Source organism: Cotesia typhae, unplaced genomic scaffold (assembly GCF_013202065.1).
Source record: "Cotesia typhae breed Kobodo isofemale line unplaced genomic scaffold, CoteBio_Ctyphae contig_77, whole genome shotgun sequence".
Classification (NCBI taxonomy): Eukaryota; Metazoa; Arthropoda; class Insecta; order Hymenoptera; family Braconidae; genus Cotesia; species Cotesia typhae.
In genome coordinates, this window is record NW_027423765.1 from 186,088 (window position 1) to 206,227 (window position 20,140).

General features: G+C 32.1%; 1 protein-coding gene across 6 annotated transcripts in view; it reads right to left on the reverse strand.

Annotated features, from left to right (window-relative positions):
* Nucleotides 1-7,537: 7,537 nt before the first annotated feature.
* Nucleotides 7,538-20,140, reverse strand: part of Sip3 (septin interacting protein 3) — a 173,314-nt gene continuing 160,711 nt past the window's right edge. For all 6 annotated transcript variants that reach the window (XM_074251628.1, XM_074251630.1, XM_074251624.1 and 3 more), the window contains one exon: nt 7,538-7,973. In XM_074251628.1, coding sequence (XP_074107729.1) covers nt 7,682-7,973 — 292 coding nt within the window. In that variant the 3' untranslated portion in view covers nt 7,538-7,681. The remainder of the gene's footprint in view (nt 7,974-20,140) is intronic.

Below are 20,140 nucleotides of genomic sequence, written 5' to 3' on the forward strand. Positions count from 1 at the left end.
TTGGGAGATGTATTTTTTTAATGTTATCGATTAATCTTAATTTATTAAGTATAAAACTTTTTTAATAAGATGTCTAATTTACAATTAGTAGCTAAATATTAGTGAAAATTAGTTTGAAACTTTTTGATAATCGAGAAGAGGTAAACAGTTGATTTAAGCCGTTACTTTGTAAATTTAAGTCCATTTTTAATAACAAAAATTTATCATTTTTTAATAGTAATAAATATATCTTATATACTAGCAAATATACAAAAAATATTACATTTTTGTTTTTAGGAAAAATACATGAAAATTGAATACATGTTTGATATAAATTTTTTATATCTATGCTTATATGTTTCCATAAACTTCAGAAAAAAAATCTTAACTGAAAGCTACATTTCTTTGGACCAAGAATATACTAAAGATGACTGAAAATTTCGTAAATGAAGTCAAAATTTCTTGAGACAAAAAAACTTCTTCTTGCTCCAATTAAACTTCGGCCTCCGTCAAAATTTTCTTGGCGCAAGAAATACTTTTTTTTCGGTACATATGTTTCTTTTCACTTAGATTTTTTATCTAAATTTTTAAACCGTCAAGCAAGTGAATGTATAATTTCTTATGATTTTATGTTTAATATTCATATTTATCATTCAAATATTGTTCGATTTTTGGAAAATAATTTTTAACATTTGCACTGCTACGTATGAAACATTGAATTAGAAATAATTTATACAGTTCCATGACTGTCATCGACAAGACTAACAGTATTTTATATCAAGTTACATAATGTTGTTAGTATATTACAGAAATTCAAATTTCGAAAAAATTCCAAAGAAATATAGATTAAAAAATGTTATTCTTAACAAAGTTGAAATTAAGAAAAAAAAATTCCAAATTTCGAAAATGGAAATTTTAAATCAGAAAAATCCAAATGAAAAACACTAAATTTTCAGAAAAAATTAAAATAAAAAAAACTTCGAGTTTTGAAAAATCAAATAAGTATCGAAAAATATTCTACTGACCCGAATAGATCGTTTAATTTGATGAAATTTTACACTACACGACTATGTAAAGCTCTTGTTATGTCGGACTCAATGTTCGACATTTTTATTTAATATTGAATAGGCTTTAATTATTTTAGTAATAATTTTGTAATTTTGTAGTTACATACATTTACTTTGTTATTTTAAATTTTTGTTATCTTCAAATTTATCAATAGTATTTTCAAAAGAAACTTATTTTAAAAATTGTGTTTTTAGTTGGGCCTGACCACACTAAGAGATTTAAGCCTGAACAAATACCCTAATGGAATTTTAAACTTTGTCGACATCCGAAATAGAAGTTTTCGATAACAAAATAAATGTATATATAAACAATAGTTTAAATAAAATAAAAGTAAATAATGATAAAAGAAAAAAATAAAAAGGAATGTTATGATAATTCTAGTATCAACAGAAAAAAAAATATATGTTGATAATTTAAGGAACAAAATTTAATAACTATAATTTAAGTTTAAACAAAAAAAAATAAATAAATGTTTTCTTTTATTTCCGAATAAAATAACGAATTTAATAAAAAGAAAAATTTAGATCTAAGAAACTAATGATAATTTGTAATTTATGCACAAATTAATTTTTTTTCTAACTAATTTAATGATACGTCGCGAATAGAATAATAAGATATGATCGTCGAAAATTATATTTTAATTAATAATTTAAAATAGTGAAAAGGGTAAAAATTTAATAATAATTCCTTTTCTAATTATTAAATATAGAATTTAAGAGAAGGGGGTCAACAGGCCCTTGAGACAACGTGGAAGGAGTAGTGCGCTACCCGAAGCGATGGGCTCCTTGAGAAAGGGAAACTCGGACCACTGAGTGTTATTGTAATTGGCCTAGAGTTTCCCCGGAACATAGAATTTAGGAAAATGTCACCGCCCACAAGGTCTTGTCAATTTCAGTTTTCCAAGTTTTTCAAATCAGTGCAGTTCTAGTTTTTACCACCTCAACACGAGGTCAAGTTTTGGAGTAGTCCCAAGTTTTATGAATTCATTATACAATTTAAAATTTTTCATTTCGTACACGTTGTTTAAAATAAATTCGATTTAATTCCTTTTTTAAAGTTACTGAAGCAGACAAGAAACGGTGACACAGATATTGAGTAAGTGTAAAATTATAAGTTTCATTTTTGTGTATTTCTTTTTATTCCAAATTGAAATTTGTACTAGAATTTTAAAATATATCTATGAAATTTAATTCATATTTTATTATTATTTATTTCACAAAATTTTTCCTGTAAGCTTCAGATCCTTATCTATTAGCCTAACGGCTAGGATAAAAAATAATTAAATTTAGTTGCGTTTTTGACGCTAACACTCTCTGTATCCGTTTTCACACAAAAATTTTTTAAAGTGTAAGATTCAATGAATTTTTACCAAAATTTGTGATCATTTATTAATTTCTTATTCATTACCGCAAGTTTCACAAGCCAGCCTTTTATAAGAGTTTTTACGAAGTTTGATAGAACTTTGTGAAATTTTATAAAATGTAATAAAATCATATGAAATTACATAAATTGTTAGACTTAAATTTTATACTATTCCAGCTCATAAAATCCATTTGATCTCAGAAAAAATGAAAAAATAAGCATTTTTTGTCATGTTAGGCTTAACACATAAGTTAGTTACTACATGACATGAACCGTTACTTGGACAAGTGAGCAGCGTTACAGACTTCGACGCAAGAGGATCCGAGTTCGAGCTCGGATATAACTGGAGTTTCAAAGTTTATAGTAAGTCCACAACACTATAATTGATTTCAAAATTGCAATCTTTTTATTTTTGAGAAATTTTTTTTTCTCTAATATCTTTTCCGATGTACAATTTTCACATCGCTTTTACGTCATAATGACATGATTATCGTGATATAGACATCACACACACGTCATATTGACGTCATAAGTGACACTGAGATATAATACTAACGTCATGGCTACGTCATATTTCTACGTCAGGAAGTGTGAAATAATGAGTCACACAAGACTTATTCGTAACTTATATCTTACGTAATTTCTGACACAGCCAAATGTCATTTTGACGTCACATTGACGTAAACGTGTTTACTGGGGAGGCATTGCGAGCGTAACTGGCACGGAGTTGGTCTGACACTCGATAGGCCTTATTAGGTGACTGACCAGTAATTACGGACAGTGTCTCGGATAGCTTAACTGGTAGAGCCTTTGGCGCGTAACCAAACGATCCGGGTTCGAGTCCCGGTCTGGGCTGTCCGAGTTACTTTTTCAGTTACCGAAAATTCCTACTGAGTAAAGGTCCCTCGTTACAAATTTAACTATTATATATTCAAATTCGAAAATAATGCTGTGAAGCGGGAAAGAATAGGAGTTACGGATAATCATTACGTGTAGCGTTCCAACATTCACGTAACAGGATCTTTTGGTGGGAAAGGTTTGAGAAAGAATTAGCGAGAGGAACTTCTTAATATGAGTGTATAGAATATGCGAGAAAAAATTCAAATAGCTCGGACTGGGATTCGAACCCAGAACCTTCCGATGACATGTCGGCTACTCTACCATTTGAGCTATCCGTATTAAATAAGACTGTTACGCGCCAAAGACTGTGAGTTTTCACAGACCGGCGTACTGGTGGACAACAGTCATCGCAGAACTTCGCAAAAGGGAGCTACGAAACACTCCCTTAACCAAGACTGATATTCAAACGATTCCAATCAGGCCAAAAAGACGTTAAACAGAGCCATCAAGGCAAGTAAAGCAAGGTTGTGGAAAGAGATCTGTAACGATCTCGACATCTGGAGTAAAGCCCACCAAATTGTCGCCAAACGACTTGGAAAGGCTTCACTAGAAGCGCCGAAGTCGTCTGTCTTAATGGACAGCATTTTAACGGAGCTTTTTTCCAAGCACCCGCCGCGGGAGAAGAAACACTACGTGAGAAACGGCGAAGCAACACCCTTTACAATCATGAAACTACAAGACGCGGCTAAATATCTCAAGACAGAAAAAGCACCTGGCCCTGATGGCATCCTGGTATCCGTGATCAATATTGTCTGTTATATTAATTATTGAGAATTGTTTACTGAAGTCTGGCCAAATTTAAGATTCTATTTAACGGAGATAATTTGTTTATTATTTAATTATTTAATTAACTAATCGAAAATCCCCCGAGGATCAATTTATATTGAACGTAAATTCTGGAAAAATTGATCTTGTTAATTTTATTTCATCATCGTGAAAAATTTTTAAGAATTTATTTAGCAACGTGGATTATTAAGTTCGAGATTCGTTAATTAACATTGTTGAGGAAACCTTCAAGAATCGATTTATTTCAATGTTGAGTATTAAACTCGTGACTAATTTAGAATAAATTTGGAAGTCAGATTTAATTCGCATTTTAGTGAATTAAATTACACGGCTCTACAAAAAAATTTTTGTTCTTTGTCCTAAAGTTTATTTAATGATTTTCTGGTTAATTATGATCAAAAACGGAAAGAAAATACCTTTTTTTGGTGTAAAGTTTGCTTTTGTAATAGTTATAGTGAAAATACTCATTTTTGAATTTTTCATAAATTATAATTATTTTAAATACATTCAAATATACCGCGCGATCAGAGTTGAGTTGTAACGTTCAGACAGTGCTTTTAGATAGCACTCGAGTGATAAACAATCAGGTGTTTTGTAGAAGTCCAGAATAACTGAAAATGTCGTCGCGAAAGTGTAAATATGATGCTGATGCATTTTGCTATACATGTGGACAATTTATTAAAGTTCGAGACGTAAAATATAAACTCAATACATCTCTCGTTCTCTGTGAAGCCTACGAAGCATATTTTGACCGTTCTTTTCGGAATCAAGACAAGATTTGGGCTGCACATGTTGCTTGTAGTTATTGTGGAAGATGTTTGGAAGGTGAGCAAATTTTAATTAAACGGTGAATTTAATATAATAGACATATTAATTTCTGTTTCTCTATTTTAGGTTGGTATCGAGATGAGAAAAAGTCTATGAAATTTTCAATACCAAGGATCTGGCGAGAACCAAAAGACCACGTTAAGGACTGCTACTTTTGCATCGTGAATCCGAGTAAAAGACGTAAAGGTAAAAATGCAAAACCAATCGAATATCTTGACCTTGAATCTTCTTCCGCTTCAGTCGCACACGACCTGACACGACCAATTCCTGAGCCACCGAAAAAACTATCACAGAAAAGTAGTTAATCTCTTAATTCTTACAAAAGTAATTCTGATAAGAAGTTTTTACCGACACCAGAACAACTAAAATATCATCTCATTACTGCAGAAGATTTTAATGACTTGATTAGAGATTTAAATTTGCCAAAAAATAAAGCAGAACTGTTAGGCTCTCGCTTGAAACAGTGGAATTTGCTTGATGATGTCAATATAACGGATCAGCGGAGTAGGCATGAAATATACTCAACATTTTTTACAAAAAAAGATGGACTTTGTTTTTGCAATGACATAGAAGGTTTGTTTGAAGAAATTGGCATACCTTGTATTCCTAGTGAATGACGTTTATTCATCGACAGCTATACAAAAAGCTTAAAAGCTGTTTTATTACACAACGGAAATAAATTCCCATCTCTTCCTATCGCTGACTGAGTACATCTTAAAGAAAATTATGAAAGTGTCGGAATCTTGCTTGAATCTGTAGAGTATCGCAAGTATAACTGGCAGCTGATTGGAGATTTTAAAATGGTGAGATTTTTAATGGGACTTCAGAGCAGATATAGAAAGTATCCATGTTATTTGTGCTTATGGGATAACAGAGCGGATAGTGAGCACTATATTCAACGATCATGGCCTGTAAGAACAGAACTTTGTGTTGGAAAATAAAAGTAAAATTTGAGCCAATTATTGAAGCGGAAAAAGTGTTAATGCCTCCTCTGCACATTAAGTTGGGGTTGATGAAACAATTCGTGATAAAGCTGGATCAATCGTCAGAAGCTTTTGAATACTTGAGAAAATTATTCCGAAGTTATCAGAAGCGAAGGTTGAAGCTGGGGTTTTTGTTGGTCCGCAAATCAGACAGTTTTTCGCCGATGAAAAATTTCCAACGTTGCTGAATCGTACTCAAAAAGTGAGCTGGAACAGTTTCAAAGCAGTCGTTTCTGGATTTTTGGGAAATAACAAAGCTGAAAATTACAAAAAGCTCGTTGAGGATATGCTAAAAAATTTTAAAGCCATGGGCTGCAGGATGTCATTAAAAGTACATATGCTGCATGCTCATTTAGATAAATTGAAAAACAACATGGAAGCGTATTCAGAAGAGCAAGGAAAACGTTTTCATCAGGACATTTTGAGCTTCGAACAACGTTATCAAGGCCAATACAATGAAAACATGGAGACTATATTTGGGGCTTATTGAGAGAAAGTACTTACGAACATAAAAGAAAAAGTAAAAGCGTGCACTTTTAAATTATTTTCTACTTTTTTGCAACTTATTTTGATTGTAAAACTAAATAAAAATAATAAAAATGTTTAAATAGATGGTTTTATCTTTGATTGATAATTAAAACTACAGATTTTGAAAAATATTGTTCAATTTGGTCTTCTAACTACAAAAGCAAACTTTTTCATGCTATATATTTTTTTTTCTAATTACAAACTCAAGAATCGAACTTTGATACTTCAAAGTCTAGGTAAAATTTCGTATTGACCCGTGTTATTTATATTAAAGAAATATCGTTACTGCCGTTCTGTTTAAATTTCAAGTTCTCTTAGATTTTAAATTCTAATATAGTGATTAAAGACATAATTATATTATTTTACATGCCTCAAAACTTATCCACATTTAATCTCTTCACGCGTATTACTTTTAGCCGTAAAATCATTAGTACTCGCCAATATTCTCTATGGGCTACATAGTAAATTTCAATTTTTTAATAATTCATTTAACGATAACCCGTCGTCAGATCGATTCCAAAAAATTAACTTAGACGCATGTGATTGCAAATCATAACATATCGAAAAATTAGCTTTTAATCTTTACAAATACATGTATGTCCGAACAACCTTAAAAGTTAATGAATAGTAAATAATTTTGTTGTTAACACAAAAATAGAAATAAACCATTTTGCAGATTAATTTTCCAAAATTACTAATTAAGAAAGAAAATGTATCGACTTGATTTTCATGATCAAATGAAATAGTATATTACATCCCTTTGGAAGAAAAATATGAAAAGCATTAGATCACATGTAATTGTTGGCCGAGGCGAAGCTGAGATCAACAAATATGTGGTCTGAGGTTTTCTTTTTTACTTTCCAAGGGCTGTCTACTATTTTTTTGTCCGGCGAAGGCGGTAAGCGGCAACTTTGTTTAGCGCAGCGGGGCGAAAGTTGTTACTTTCCGCCCGGAGGGCAAAAAAATAAGTAGTTCACTTGACTTCACCTTGGTCTATCACATATTATTTTATTAAATCTGGAGCTACAGTACAATCGTGATGCAGTGATCAGAATATTTATATGTAATTTAAGGCACCTATTCAAATTGTAACTAGAAAAATGTTTGGTTTTAGAGCGTAGCAACTACTGTACGCCGGGAAAACAGCTGTTGCCACTTTATCTTTTATTACTTTTTTTTCATTTTGATAATTTTTTTACAATTCAATGGATCATTTATTTTTATTTTTAAATATAAACTGAAATGCACTAAGGAGTTGTTAATGACATAGAGAATCTTTGTAATCGTTTTCGTCGCAACATTAATGTTTCATTATCTTCTACTCTAGCATCAGACGTTGAAGCATACTCTTCATTATCAATGTCACGTGAGTTAAAACTGGCTTCGCAAATTAAGTTCGGCTTTGATTTCTCTGCAGTAGTGAAATGGGAACCAATTATATTGTTGCTCGATTCTGCCACTGATTGTGCAGGTTGAACTAAATTTTGAGTTGATGAAGGAATTGTTGGTATCGCACTCTCTCTTGAAGATATTGAAGAGCTGAAACAATCATTATTATAATTGAAGATTTATTTGTATGGTTAAGTAAAAGTCGACTAAGTGAATTAAAAAAATTTTTTGTGAACATTTGTTGAACGAAAAAATAAAATTCTTACAATCACTTAATTTTTTGTTTGAATGAAAAAATATAAAAAGTCTTAATACAGATCTAAGCAGAAATTAAATCTTCAATTTAACAAATTTATAACTCATAAGCTAACACTTATTTCAAAACATTAGGTGACCCTATAAAACTGAAATAAAGTCATTGATGTATAAGTAATCAAAAATTGGTTGGAAAATTGAGTTCAGAATTTTTAACTTTCCACTGAGAAAATCAAGGTTTTTCGAAAAATCGGGAAGTAATTGTTTTTAACCCGTTTTGTAAAAATCGAGGTTTCAACAGATCTCGACGTTTGGAAGCCCTAAGAATCTTCGCGCGCGCACGTGTGTGTGTGTGTGTGTGTGTGTGTGTGTGTGTGTGTGTGTGTGTAAGTATGTAAACCTCTTATAACTTTTGAACAGTTGAACCGATCAAAATCGGTTGATTCGTTCGAGAGACATCGTGAACGAAAGAAAACTAGAACTAGTGTTTTTTCGGAGTTACTCCGAAATTTCTGGTTTGACCAATTAAAACTTAAAAATTCTTTATAAGGCTTAAAAAAACTGCGTAGAATGCCGCCAACCACGTAAGAATCGGTTCATTAATTCAAAAGTTATTGCGATTTAAAAATCCAAAAAATAGTGTTCTATGAAACTTCTATCAGATTTTTAAGCTCAAAGAGCGCAAAAGCACAGAAAAGGTATCTTTTTGCGCTCGAAGCCGTTATCCTAATTTTTTTCTAAGTCTTAATTATCTTTTAAGAAGTCGATTCTACAATAAAGGTATCAATCGATTCAGAACTTCATGAATCGTAAAGATATCCGATCGTGAGAACTTTTTTTTGAAAATTTTTTTCTATTTGTTTAAAAAAAAAATAATTAGTTAACGATTAAAAAATCAATTCTACAATATAGGTATCAAACAATTAAGAATTTCATTAATCGTAAAGCCATTCTATTGTGTGGAGAACGTTTGTATAGAATTTATTTCTATTTGTTTAAAAAAAATTAGAAAAACGGTAGACTCTGAAGACCATCTGTGCAACTTCCCGCTAATTTTATATCAAGTGCTTAAAACTGTACTAATGATGTTCTTGAGCACTCCGAGCTCAAAAATACAATTTATGTATTATTTTAAGCTCCCTGAGCTTAGAGGGACAATTTTTCTATGCTTTTGAACTCTTCGAGCTCAAAAGTCTGATAAAACTTTGATAAAACAATTTTTCAAATTTTCAAACTGCAGTAACTTTTAATTGAATAAATAAATTGATTTTTACGCGGCTGGCAGCATTCGGCGCGATTTTCTAAGCTCTATAGAGAATCTGTAAGTTTAGTTTGATCAAACCAAGAATCTCGGAGTAATTCTAGAACAACACTTTTTTCGGTTTTCTTTCGACAACGATACCTCACGAATGAAAGGACTAATTTTGACTGGACCGACGGTGATCGACGTGATTTCTTGATGTTAAGAGTTGATTAGTTTTTGGAATCGATCAGTAAAGCCGTTTAAAAGTTATTCGAAGAAAACCACTTCTGAAAAAAAATTTTTTCCTATTTTTTTTTAGATTTCTCTAAATTTCTCAAAATCTATCGGTCCAAATCGGTTCAAATTTTCAGGAAATCTAAGGTTAGTGAAGCCTTTTCGGATGGCACCAACCACGATAAAATCGGTTCAACCGTTCAAAAGTTATAAAAGGGTCACACACACACACACACACACACACACACACACACACACACACACACACACACACACACACACACACACATATATATATATATATATATATACATACAGACATATGGACATCATCGCGAAAACATTGAGAGAAGCTTCCGAGGACCTCGAACTGTGAAGATCTGATGAGAACTCAATTTTTGAAAAAGGGATTGAAACCAATAACTTCCGGATTTTTGAAAATTTTCAATTTTCTTAGCGGGAAGTTAAAAAATTCGAAAAACATAAATATATAAATCGATAAACATATATATCTACATATACATACATATATGAACTTATGAATCATATGCTTTTTCCCACTCAGCTCGACGAGTGTAGTCGAAATATAGCAAAAAATTTTAAAAGTTCCGTCATAAGGACTAATGCGATAGTTAGATTTTTAGGAAATCTACCAGTGATGGATTTACGCCTAGGCCCGCGAGGCCCGGGCCTACGGTGGCGTGATTTGAGGGGCGGCCATATTTTTGAATTTCTAAAATTTCAGAGACGAAAAAAAATAAAGACAGTCTCCTTTGAAAATGAGTTCAGATGAATTTTTGTAAAAAATTTTCTCTGGAATATATTATAATTCAATTTTTTTATTTACTTTTCAGTCTATGAATAAGATTTTAATTTTTTAAAAGATCAATTATAGTCTTTTGGTATAATTGTAGATTCTATGCCTGATATTGCACATGTCGATCAGCTTACTATAATTATTAGATATGTACGTGATAACGGTGAAATTGTTGAAAGGTTTCTAGAATTTATACTAAATATCGGCCATAAAGCTAAAGATATTGAGAATGCTTTGTTAAAATCTCAAGAAAATAATGGTTTGGACATAATGAACTGTCGTGGTCAATCTTATGATAACGCAAGCAATATGTCAGGGATTTATTCAGGCCTTCAGACACGAATTAAAACAATTAATCCTCTAGCAGATTACGTTCCTTGTGCTGCTCATTCTTTAAATTTAGTAGGATCATGTGCGGTTGAATCCGTCACAGAAGCAGTCTATTTTTTTTCTACTTTGCAAGAATTATATAATTTTTTCACTATATCCGCCCATCGTTGGGAACTCTTGGTGCAGCGTACAAATTTGAGAGTTAAGAGTCTTTCTCAAACTCGTTAGTCTGCTCGACATGATGCCTGCTACGCGTTAGAAAAAGAATGGTCTGCAATAATTGATGCACGGGAATTTATTGCTGAAAGCGAAGATGAGAAACCCACTACACGGTCTGAAGCTACGGGATTGCAGCGAATGTTGCAGCATTTAGAAACAGCAATTCTAGTCATCGTTTGGAATGTAATTTTAGATCGATTTAATGCTGCTAGTAAGAAACTTCAAGAATCTCAAGCTGATTTATCATCCGTTGTGCAGATCTATAGTTCTCTGGCTCTATTTCTTCAGAGCATGAAAGAAAGACAATTTTCTGAATAGGAAGAAAAAGCCAAAACATTATCTGGCGTCCAAGATTATTATCGTTATGATACCGACGCAAAAAAACTAGAAAAATTCAGCCAGATGAGTCACGGATAAATGAGAGAATACCTTCTTCTGGACAAGAAAATTTTCTCACAAATGTTTATTACCCTATTTTAGATACTCTGAGTGTGCAATTGGCCGGACGTAAAAGTGCATATGAAAAGCTTTACGAAAAATTTAATTTCTTCGATAATTTATCTGAAATAGATACAACCGAATTAAAAAATCTTGCCAATAAATTAGTCGACAAGTATCCTGACGATTTAGAAGAGACATTAGGCAACGAATGTATTCATTTACATTACCAACTTAAAGATTCTTCAGCAAATACGGAAGATGTACGCTCTGCACAAAATATATGCAATGTATTACACTCACGTAGTCTTCGAGATGTTTACCCAAATGTTGATATTGCTTTACGTATTTTTTTGAGTATTCCAGCTACAAATTGTTCAGGAGAAAGATCTTTTTCTATTTTAAAAAGAGTAAAAACCTATTTACGTGCCAGTATGGGTCAAGATAGACTTATTGCTCTTGCATTATTGTCTATTGAAGCTCAACTAGTTCAAGAAATTGAGTATGATGATATAATTGATATTTTTGCGCGTACCAAAGCCAGGAAAAAGAAATTTTAAAATTGATTAATATTAAAACAAAAAAAAACATATTTATTTATTTGTCTAACGTTTATTACTTGTATATCTGAAATATTTATTAGTTATAACTAAAAATTATATTTTAACTAAATAAAGTTATTTTAAATTTAGAATAAAAACATTGTATAAAAATTTATTGAATTTATTCTAACATTAAGGGCGGCGCAATAAACAGGGCCTAGGGCGGCATCAAGCCTAAATCCGTCACTGAAATCTACTGAAAATTTCATAGTTAGTACAGCGGAATAGGCTAGTATTTTGAGACTATACATATAATATGGTACTTAAATTGGAGCTTATTCGAAGAGCTTCCAGATAATACTTACAGAAATTCGATAAGTTATCTCATTCAAAAGTTGCAGAAATGAGAAAGTGAAGAAATGGATTTTCGTGATTTTGAAAAATTTTAAATGATGGCATTTCTAAATTATTTGACCGATTTAGCTCATCTTCGAACTTGACTTTGGTATCTATCAGTAGAATAAGTATGTTAAGTTTGGTGAAGATCCGTCGTAAATTGGCGACTCAATCGTCGTGACAAGCTGCGTTATCTACTATATAAAAGTAGATAGAAGTAGAAAACATATTTTGAATCGGAGAAACACATCATGAAATTGCGGGAAATCAACTTTCATCTAATTTACAAATATCAAAATTTTTATTTTACAACACCTGAATATTGAAACAAAGTTTGAAAGTCAGTGAAAGTTTAGTGTATGATGAATTAATTACTTTTTGGCAAAAAGTAAAAATTCCAATGCAACAAAAATGTCGGTGTATGAAAACAATTGATGATTTATACAACGATTGAAGAAGTTGTAACAGGGTAAATTACCCTAAATCGATAAGTCGCCAGAGGTCGATAATTAGTCGACTCAGCACTGGCGCGCCTCGATCTTCGAGGTCTTCCGTGTAGTAATTAAGATGGGAGTAAAATGGGTAAGTACTCGGGAGCCGGCGTGTGAAAAAATCAGAAGAGGTTTGATAGTCAACCGCTCCGGTCACTATTCATCTGAAGACAGGTAATTAAATATTCGCACGTTAATTTTGGAACGCTGCCATGAAAATTATCAAGATTGTCTTTTCAATCTTAGAGGCAATATTTCTAACTGTTTTACTGTTACAGGAAATCGTAATTTGAATTGGAGTCGGATCCCCGGAGTGAAAAAAAAAAAACAACGAATACCAGGAGAATTCACCAGGTCAGAGAGACATCGGGAACAGGTATTAAGTCTAATACTCAGGTACCTAATTTCATTCCGTGGGTGGAAGGTGGACCACGGTTTGCACTCGGTCTATCTTTCCTCTTCTCTTTTTACATATAAAATTTTATTAAGAAATTAATAGTTGAACATTTGCTAGTTTTGGATTTAGTGATTTTCATGGGGGCTTATACCCGAGAATCACTCAATCGACCTCGCGGAAAAAATTAACAACTAGAAATTTCTCAATTAATTAATTAACATCCGAAAATTTCGTTAATTTTATTGTTGTAATTTTTATAACAATTAACTTAGTAAAATTGATTAATTTTTGTTACTTGAAAATAATCGACAAACTTTTGTTCGTGGAATTTTGGTCGAGCGTCAATACATTTTTGTGTCGCAATAAATTCCAATACCCAAGGTCAAGTAAAACTTAGCTAGCGAATGTTCTAGCAGATAAAATTTGGATATTTCGACTTGTGTCGATTATTTTTTATAATTGATAAAACGATTAGAAACTATTAAGAATTTTATATTAAGAATTAATTATTGAAAATAATATATATTATATATAATATAATATATAATATATATTGGAAAATTATCGAAATTATTATATATTGTAAAATTATTTTATAATTATAAATTTAGTAATTTTGGGGATTAAGTCCGTGAATTAATTAAATAAATTTTTATTCTAATTTGATAATTATCGGCGTGAACATTAAGTCTAAGAAATCAGTCATTGAGTCAAAATTTGTCACAGTAAAAATTTAGTCAGAATTAGTTAATAATTTTATGTTAATAATTTTGAACGTGATTGTAAAAATTCTTCCGTGATTAATTTAATTACCAAAAGATAGTTCAAGGTATTCAGACCTTTCGTTTTAAATAGTTATTGTTATATTGTTAAGTCCATGACTATAGGTTACTCAGGAATTTTAATCTATCTAATATTTTAATAGAATGAAAATTAGCAATCGGAATTTGAGAATTGTAATAGTTAGTTCAAGGTCATTTAGAAATTGATTGTTAATTCGGAATTATCGTTTTACCAATTACTACTGATTGAATAATTAATTTAGAATATTTAATTAAAATTAGTTACAGTCAATTTTGTTAAAGATACAATTTATAAAATAAAAATTAAATAAAGTCAATTCAGTAGTGTTAGTGTGAGACAAGTGTGGGTTATGTGTGAGTTGCAGAGTATCTAGGTCTACGTTTCGTCATGGGCTGTTACTGCTGTAGCTGGAGCGAGTTATGAGAGTGTGCTGCAGAACATCTAAGTCTACGTTTCGTCACTGGGCTGTTGTTCTGTAGCAAAGTGTGTATAAGCTGCAGGAGTATCTAGGTCTGCGTTGGGTCACTGGGCTGTTACACCTGTGAGCCGAGTCAACGATCCCGGTATATGATTCATCTCTGTGCGGGTGATTATAGGTTTAGTAAACGGGTAGACGCCGAAAGGGGCCCGTCACGTGTAGACGCCGGGAGGGGCACGTGTTAGAAATCGACGGGTAGACGCCGAAAGGGGCTCGTCGAGAATAAGTTAGAAATCGACGGGTAGACGCCGGGAGGGGCTCGTCGAGAATAAGGATATTGTTAAGTGTGATTAGTGTATGAGTGAATGAATTTTGTTAACTAATTTTAAGTCAAACACTGTTAAGTTTTCTTTTATTGTTAATAAATTTTGATCGATCTTGTTAATTAATTATTTATTATTCAACAGCACCTTCCTCCACTCTCTCTACCCTAAGATTAAGATTTCTCAGCTCTGGACCGATTCCAGGAACCGTGATTAAAAATCCTGGTGGCGCCCTGATAATTATATTGTTGTTAGTTTTGTTTATTTATTTATAAAATTGATTAGTGGCCAACCTGAGCAGGTAAAACTGTCACAAAGTTCACAGAAAAACTCATCAAGACGAAATGATATTCAGGAAAATAATGAAACAGTATTTTTATCACACTTAAATAATTTGTTTGATATAGCACACAGCGATTTTTTAACAATGGTTGATGACAGTACAAAAAGATTTTTATTAAATCAACGTGAACCAAATCGTGTTGGATTTATTGACGACGTTTAAGATATATCTGGTAAGTGTTAATATAAGTCGAACATTTTTGATATTTATTCTTTAATTAAAATTTTTTTTTTCTATCAATATAGAAAAATCTGAGCCAACTTCACAGTATGAATCAACCCCATAATCATTCAGTCAAGAAAGTCTTCACAGAGATGCTAGTTTCGTTATGAACTTAGATGAAGAATCACCACCACCGAAAAGATCTCGTGGAATAATAGACATTCTGACTCCAAAATTATATCATGTTAGATAAGTGTAAAATTAGTGATCGCGATGCAACAGGCTTATTAATTGCATTTCTTGAAGCTGTGGAACTTGATGCAACCCACTACATCGTTAATCGAAAATTGATGAAACAAAAACGTGAAAATTTCAGAAAAAAAAGGAGCGGCTGAAATCCAAACAAGATTTGCAAATAAAGATCTACGTAGATTGATTATTCATTGGGACGGTAAAGACTTACCTGATATTACTGGCAGAAATTTCGTAGACAGTCTTCCAATGATAGTTTTATTTGAAAATGAAACTAAAATTCTATCGATACCACCGTTAGAAAATGCTACAGGCCGAGCAATGGCAAACGTAGTTTCTGATGCTCTTCAAGAGTATGGAGTCAGTGATTTAGTTTATGTTGTGATACTACTGCATCGAATACTGGATAATATAATGGTGCGGAAGTTTTAATTAAGCATTTGTTAGAGGAAGATCGTCTTATTTTGCCATGCAGACATCATATATTTGAGGTTGTATTGAGAGCTGACTCAATTTAAAAGTGGAATAGCGGATCCCTTGATTGGGAAATTATTGGAAAATGATATTCAAGACATTCATGAATTCATTAAGCAACAACTTACTTTGAACCATGATAGAAAAGATTATTTAAGACTGCTAGAATTGAGCTTGCTATTTATAGGAATAATACCTGTTAACATCACGTTTCATACTCCTGGAGCTATGGATCAGGCCAGGTGGATGGCTAAGGCAATATATTCGTTGGAAATATATTCGTTGAAAATATTTCTGTTACGATTTACTTTTAAACTAAAGTCTACGGAAGAAAAAAGCCTGGGCATGATTTGCGTGTTTGTTGTGAAAATTTATTTACGAATATGCTTCGCCGCCACATCATCGATTAAGGCACCAACCTGTGATTTTTAGTTGATCAAATCTATTTATAACTTTCAACCTATTGACAAAAAAATATACGAGAGTGCTTTAGGTAAATTTTTAAACCATTTGTGGTATCTAAATCCTGAAAATTGTTCATTGGCTTTATTCGATGATGATGTAGATACGAAATCGAAACAGAAAATGGTTTAAAAAGTCATTGAATTTTCACAAAATGCAGATGAACCTGATTTATTAGACAATAATGAACAAGTTCTTAGGAAGGCTGTAGTATCTCGTGCGGATATTCCAAAATTATTTGACCAAGGATTAGAACAGTTTATTAATGCAACTTCTATTAATTTTTTCCATAAACTTGGACTAAATACGATGTGGTTGACTGAAAATTGTGAAACATGTTTAGAAGACTCTAATTATCAAGATTGTTTGACGGCTGTAACAAATTCATTAGTCGTTAACGATATTGCAGAACGAGGTGTCAAACTAATGCAAGAGTACAACCATTTATTCACAAAAGATGAATAACAAAAGCAATTCCTCATTCAAATTTGAGATGATTACAGAAGCAAAGGCATCAAGATAACGAAAGAAAGTTTACTTAAAGAATAGAATGATGAAAACTCAAGATTAAAATTAAATTTGTATAAATTTTGTCATAAAATAAAAATATTAATCAAAATATCAATTTTTTTGATAAACAGACCTTATGGTTCGGAATATTTATTGTAATTTTCAGTAACTATCGTATTCTCATGAATTTGGGTTCTTTGATCGTTTGTATTTTGCATGAAATTGTATTTATTATTATAAATCCTCAAAAAACATTATTATACCCAAAAATTAACTCAAATCGGCTTGAGGCACGTGTTGTCTTGAATTAAAAAAATTATTAAAAATTTTCTCAGTCTTTTTTCATCAAAAGGAAGCATTTTAGGGGGCGCCTCAAAAAATTTAATTTTTAACGACCACCTAATATATATATATATATATATATATATATATATATATATATATATATATATATATATATATATATATATTATTACAGGTCGATTATCGGTCTCATCTCTGAAGTCTCCAACGACACCAATCTCACCACTATCACCTACTTCTAACTCAGCATTCGTATCACCTGTTGTATCTCCAGAAATGGCGCAGTTACCAGTAGGTTGGGCAGATAAGTCTCTTGATCAAAAATTAACAGCAATGATGGAGAGATTCTGTAGTCTGGAAGTCTCAATGAATGAAAGATTTGAAAAGCTAGATGCTAAGTTACTTGAAGTTCAACAGTCCCAAGACTCTATTGCTGCAAATCAGGAAAGGCAAACTGCGAATATTAAGGCAAACGCTGCATCAATCATCAAGCTCAGTTCAGATCTTGAAAATTTTAGAGATCAAACAAAAAATGAAATGGCTGCGGTAACTGAGAAATTGTTGCTCGTTGGAAATTCAACTTCTGTTGCATCTTCTTCCTCTCAGGTACCAGAGAGCTCTGCCGAATGAGTCATTTCGGGTATTCCCGATTCGGTAGCGAATAACCTAATACCAGATGATATCTGTACAGCCGTCCTAACGAATTTGAGTTTGCCAAATCTAACTGGCTGCATCTTAAATGCTCGTAAATTTGAGAACAAAAACAAGCAAGTGCGATATCAAACTAGGCCTGCCTCTCACTCTTATATAATTTCAATGATGTCGATTCAAGCTCGTAACTTTGTTGTCAACAAGAAGCGTCAATCTGGCAATCTTCTGGTAAAGAAGGTTTTTCCTACTCAAGTCGATGCTGCATTCAAGGGATCTATTTATGTTAATGAATTTTTTCTACCGAAACCCATCGACTTTTACTCAAAACTAAGGAGAAGGCTAAAACTGCTAAATTCAAGTTTGTTTGGGCGAGAAATGGGCAAATTTTTGCAAAGAAAGATGAGAACTCTGAAAGACATGTTATAAATTATGAATCTGATCTTATGAAACTTGTACCTGATGGTGCTACTTTCCATAAAAGTGACTGTGATTCATGGCTAGATGTGATTCTGTTAGACAATGAAAGTACGTTAATTTCTCTCTACCTGAGAGAGAAGTACTACCTGATGAGATAGTAAATTCAAGTAGCTTAGAAGTGTTTAAGAACAGAGTTTTTGATCATTTATTAACTTTAGATAACTAAATAAAAAACTAAACTAATTAACTAAACTAAATAAAAAAAAAAAAAAAAAAAAGATTTATTAAAGACTATGAAATACTTTGAAGAACTTTGTAGTTAAAAGGTTATCTGAAGCTATTGTAACAGAGTTATTGGTTGAATCATTTATATTATTTTATATCTCAAATTTTTCAGTAGACTAAGTTTTGTACTTACTGTTACTTATATTGCAATATCTTATGTAATATTTTTGTATTTAATATTGCCATTTGGCCTGTGCCTTGGCATTAATAAATTATTAATCAATCAATCTCTCTCTCTTTCTCCGCGCGCGCGCGCGTGTGTGTGTGTGTGTGTGTGTGTGTGTAACCCTTTCATCACTTTTGAACGGCTTGACCGATTTCATCGCGGTTGGTGCCATTCAAAAGGGCTTGACCAAATTTAGATTTCCTGAAAATTTAAACCGATTCGGAAGAGTAGATTTTGAGAAATTGTAAAAAAACTACAAAAAAAAATTTTTCGAAAAGTGGTTTTCTTGGAATAACTTTTAAACGGCTTTATCGATCGATTCCAAAAACTAATCAGATCTTAACATCCGAAAACCACGTCGATTGTTGCCAGCCCGGTCAAAATCGGTTGATTCTTTCGTGAGTTATCGTGAACGAAAGAAAACCGAAAAAAATGTTTTTTCGGGGTTACTCTTAAATTTTCGGTTCGATCAATTGAAACCTGAAAATAACTTATGAGGATGATGAAACTGCGTCGAATTGAAAATTCCATCATGATTTGAAAATTCCAAAAATATTGCTTTATTAAAATCCTATTATACTTTCGAGCTCGGAGAGCTCAAAACGACACGAAAATTAGATTTTGAGCTTGAAGAGCTCAAAAACATAATAAGTGCAATACCGAGCGCTTAATTACGGAAGTAGCGGGAAGTTGCAGGGATGGCCGTCAGGGTCAACCGTTTTCCTAATTTTTTTCTTTGTGTCAATTGTTACTCATTTTTGTAAAAAAGCCACGCAAACATTAGAATGATTGCACATTGTAAGTTACAATGAATATTAGCTGGAATAATGACATGGATAAAAGGTAGATGCTAATATAATGAAATTTGGAATTTGTGAAAGTCAAAACAATACTCTAATTAAATTTCAAGTTTAGGCCTAAAGATAATTCTATAAAATGCCCTGCGAAGCGGGCGGGTAACAGCTAGTGTGTATATAGATATATATACTGGAGTTTAGTTAGGGCACTTCCGCTGAAAATTCAAATTTTCGCCGGAAGTGTCCAATTAAACCTCCTGCTAAAAAATTCTATGAAAATAAAATCTATCGTCTTACCCAAAAATATCTCAGGAAAGGCCTAAACACAGATGATTTCAAAAGCGGAATTGAAAATTCCAATTTTAAAAGGTCCATCAATGAAGTTACATTTTGGCACACCCTAATATATATATATTAGGGTGGGTCAAAAAAATCGAATAATTTATTTTTGACTTTATACTCTGAAAAATAGGTTCGTAGACACCTAAAAAGAATTCTCTTCAAGTATAAGATCTTAATTATAACGGGAAGGTCCTCCGCTTAGCGGGTTTCTATTTTTTTCGAATAATCAGATAAAAAAATTTATAT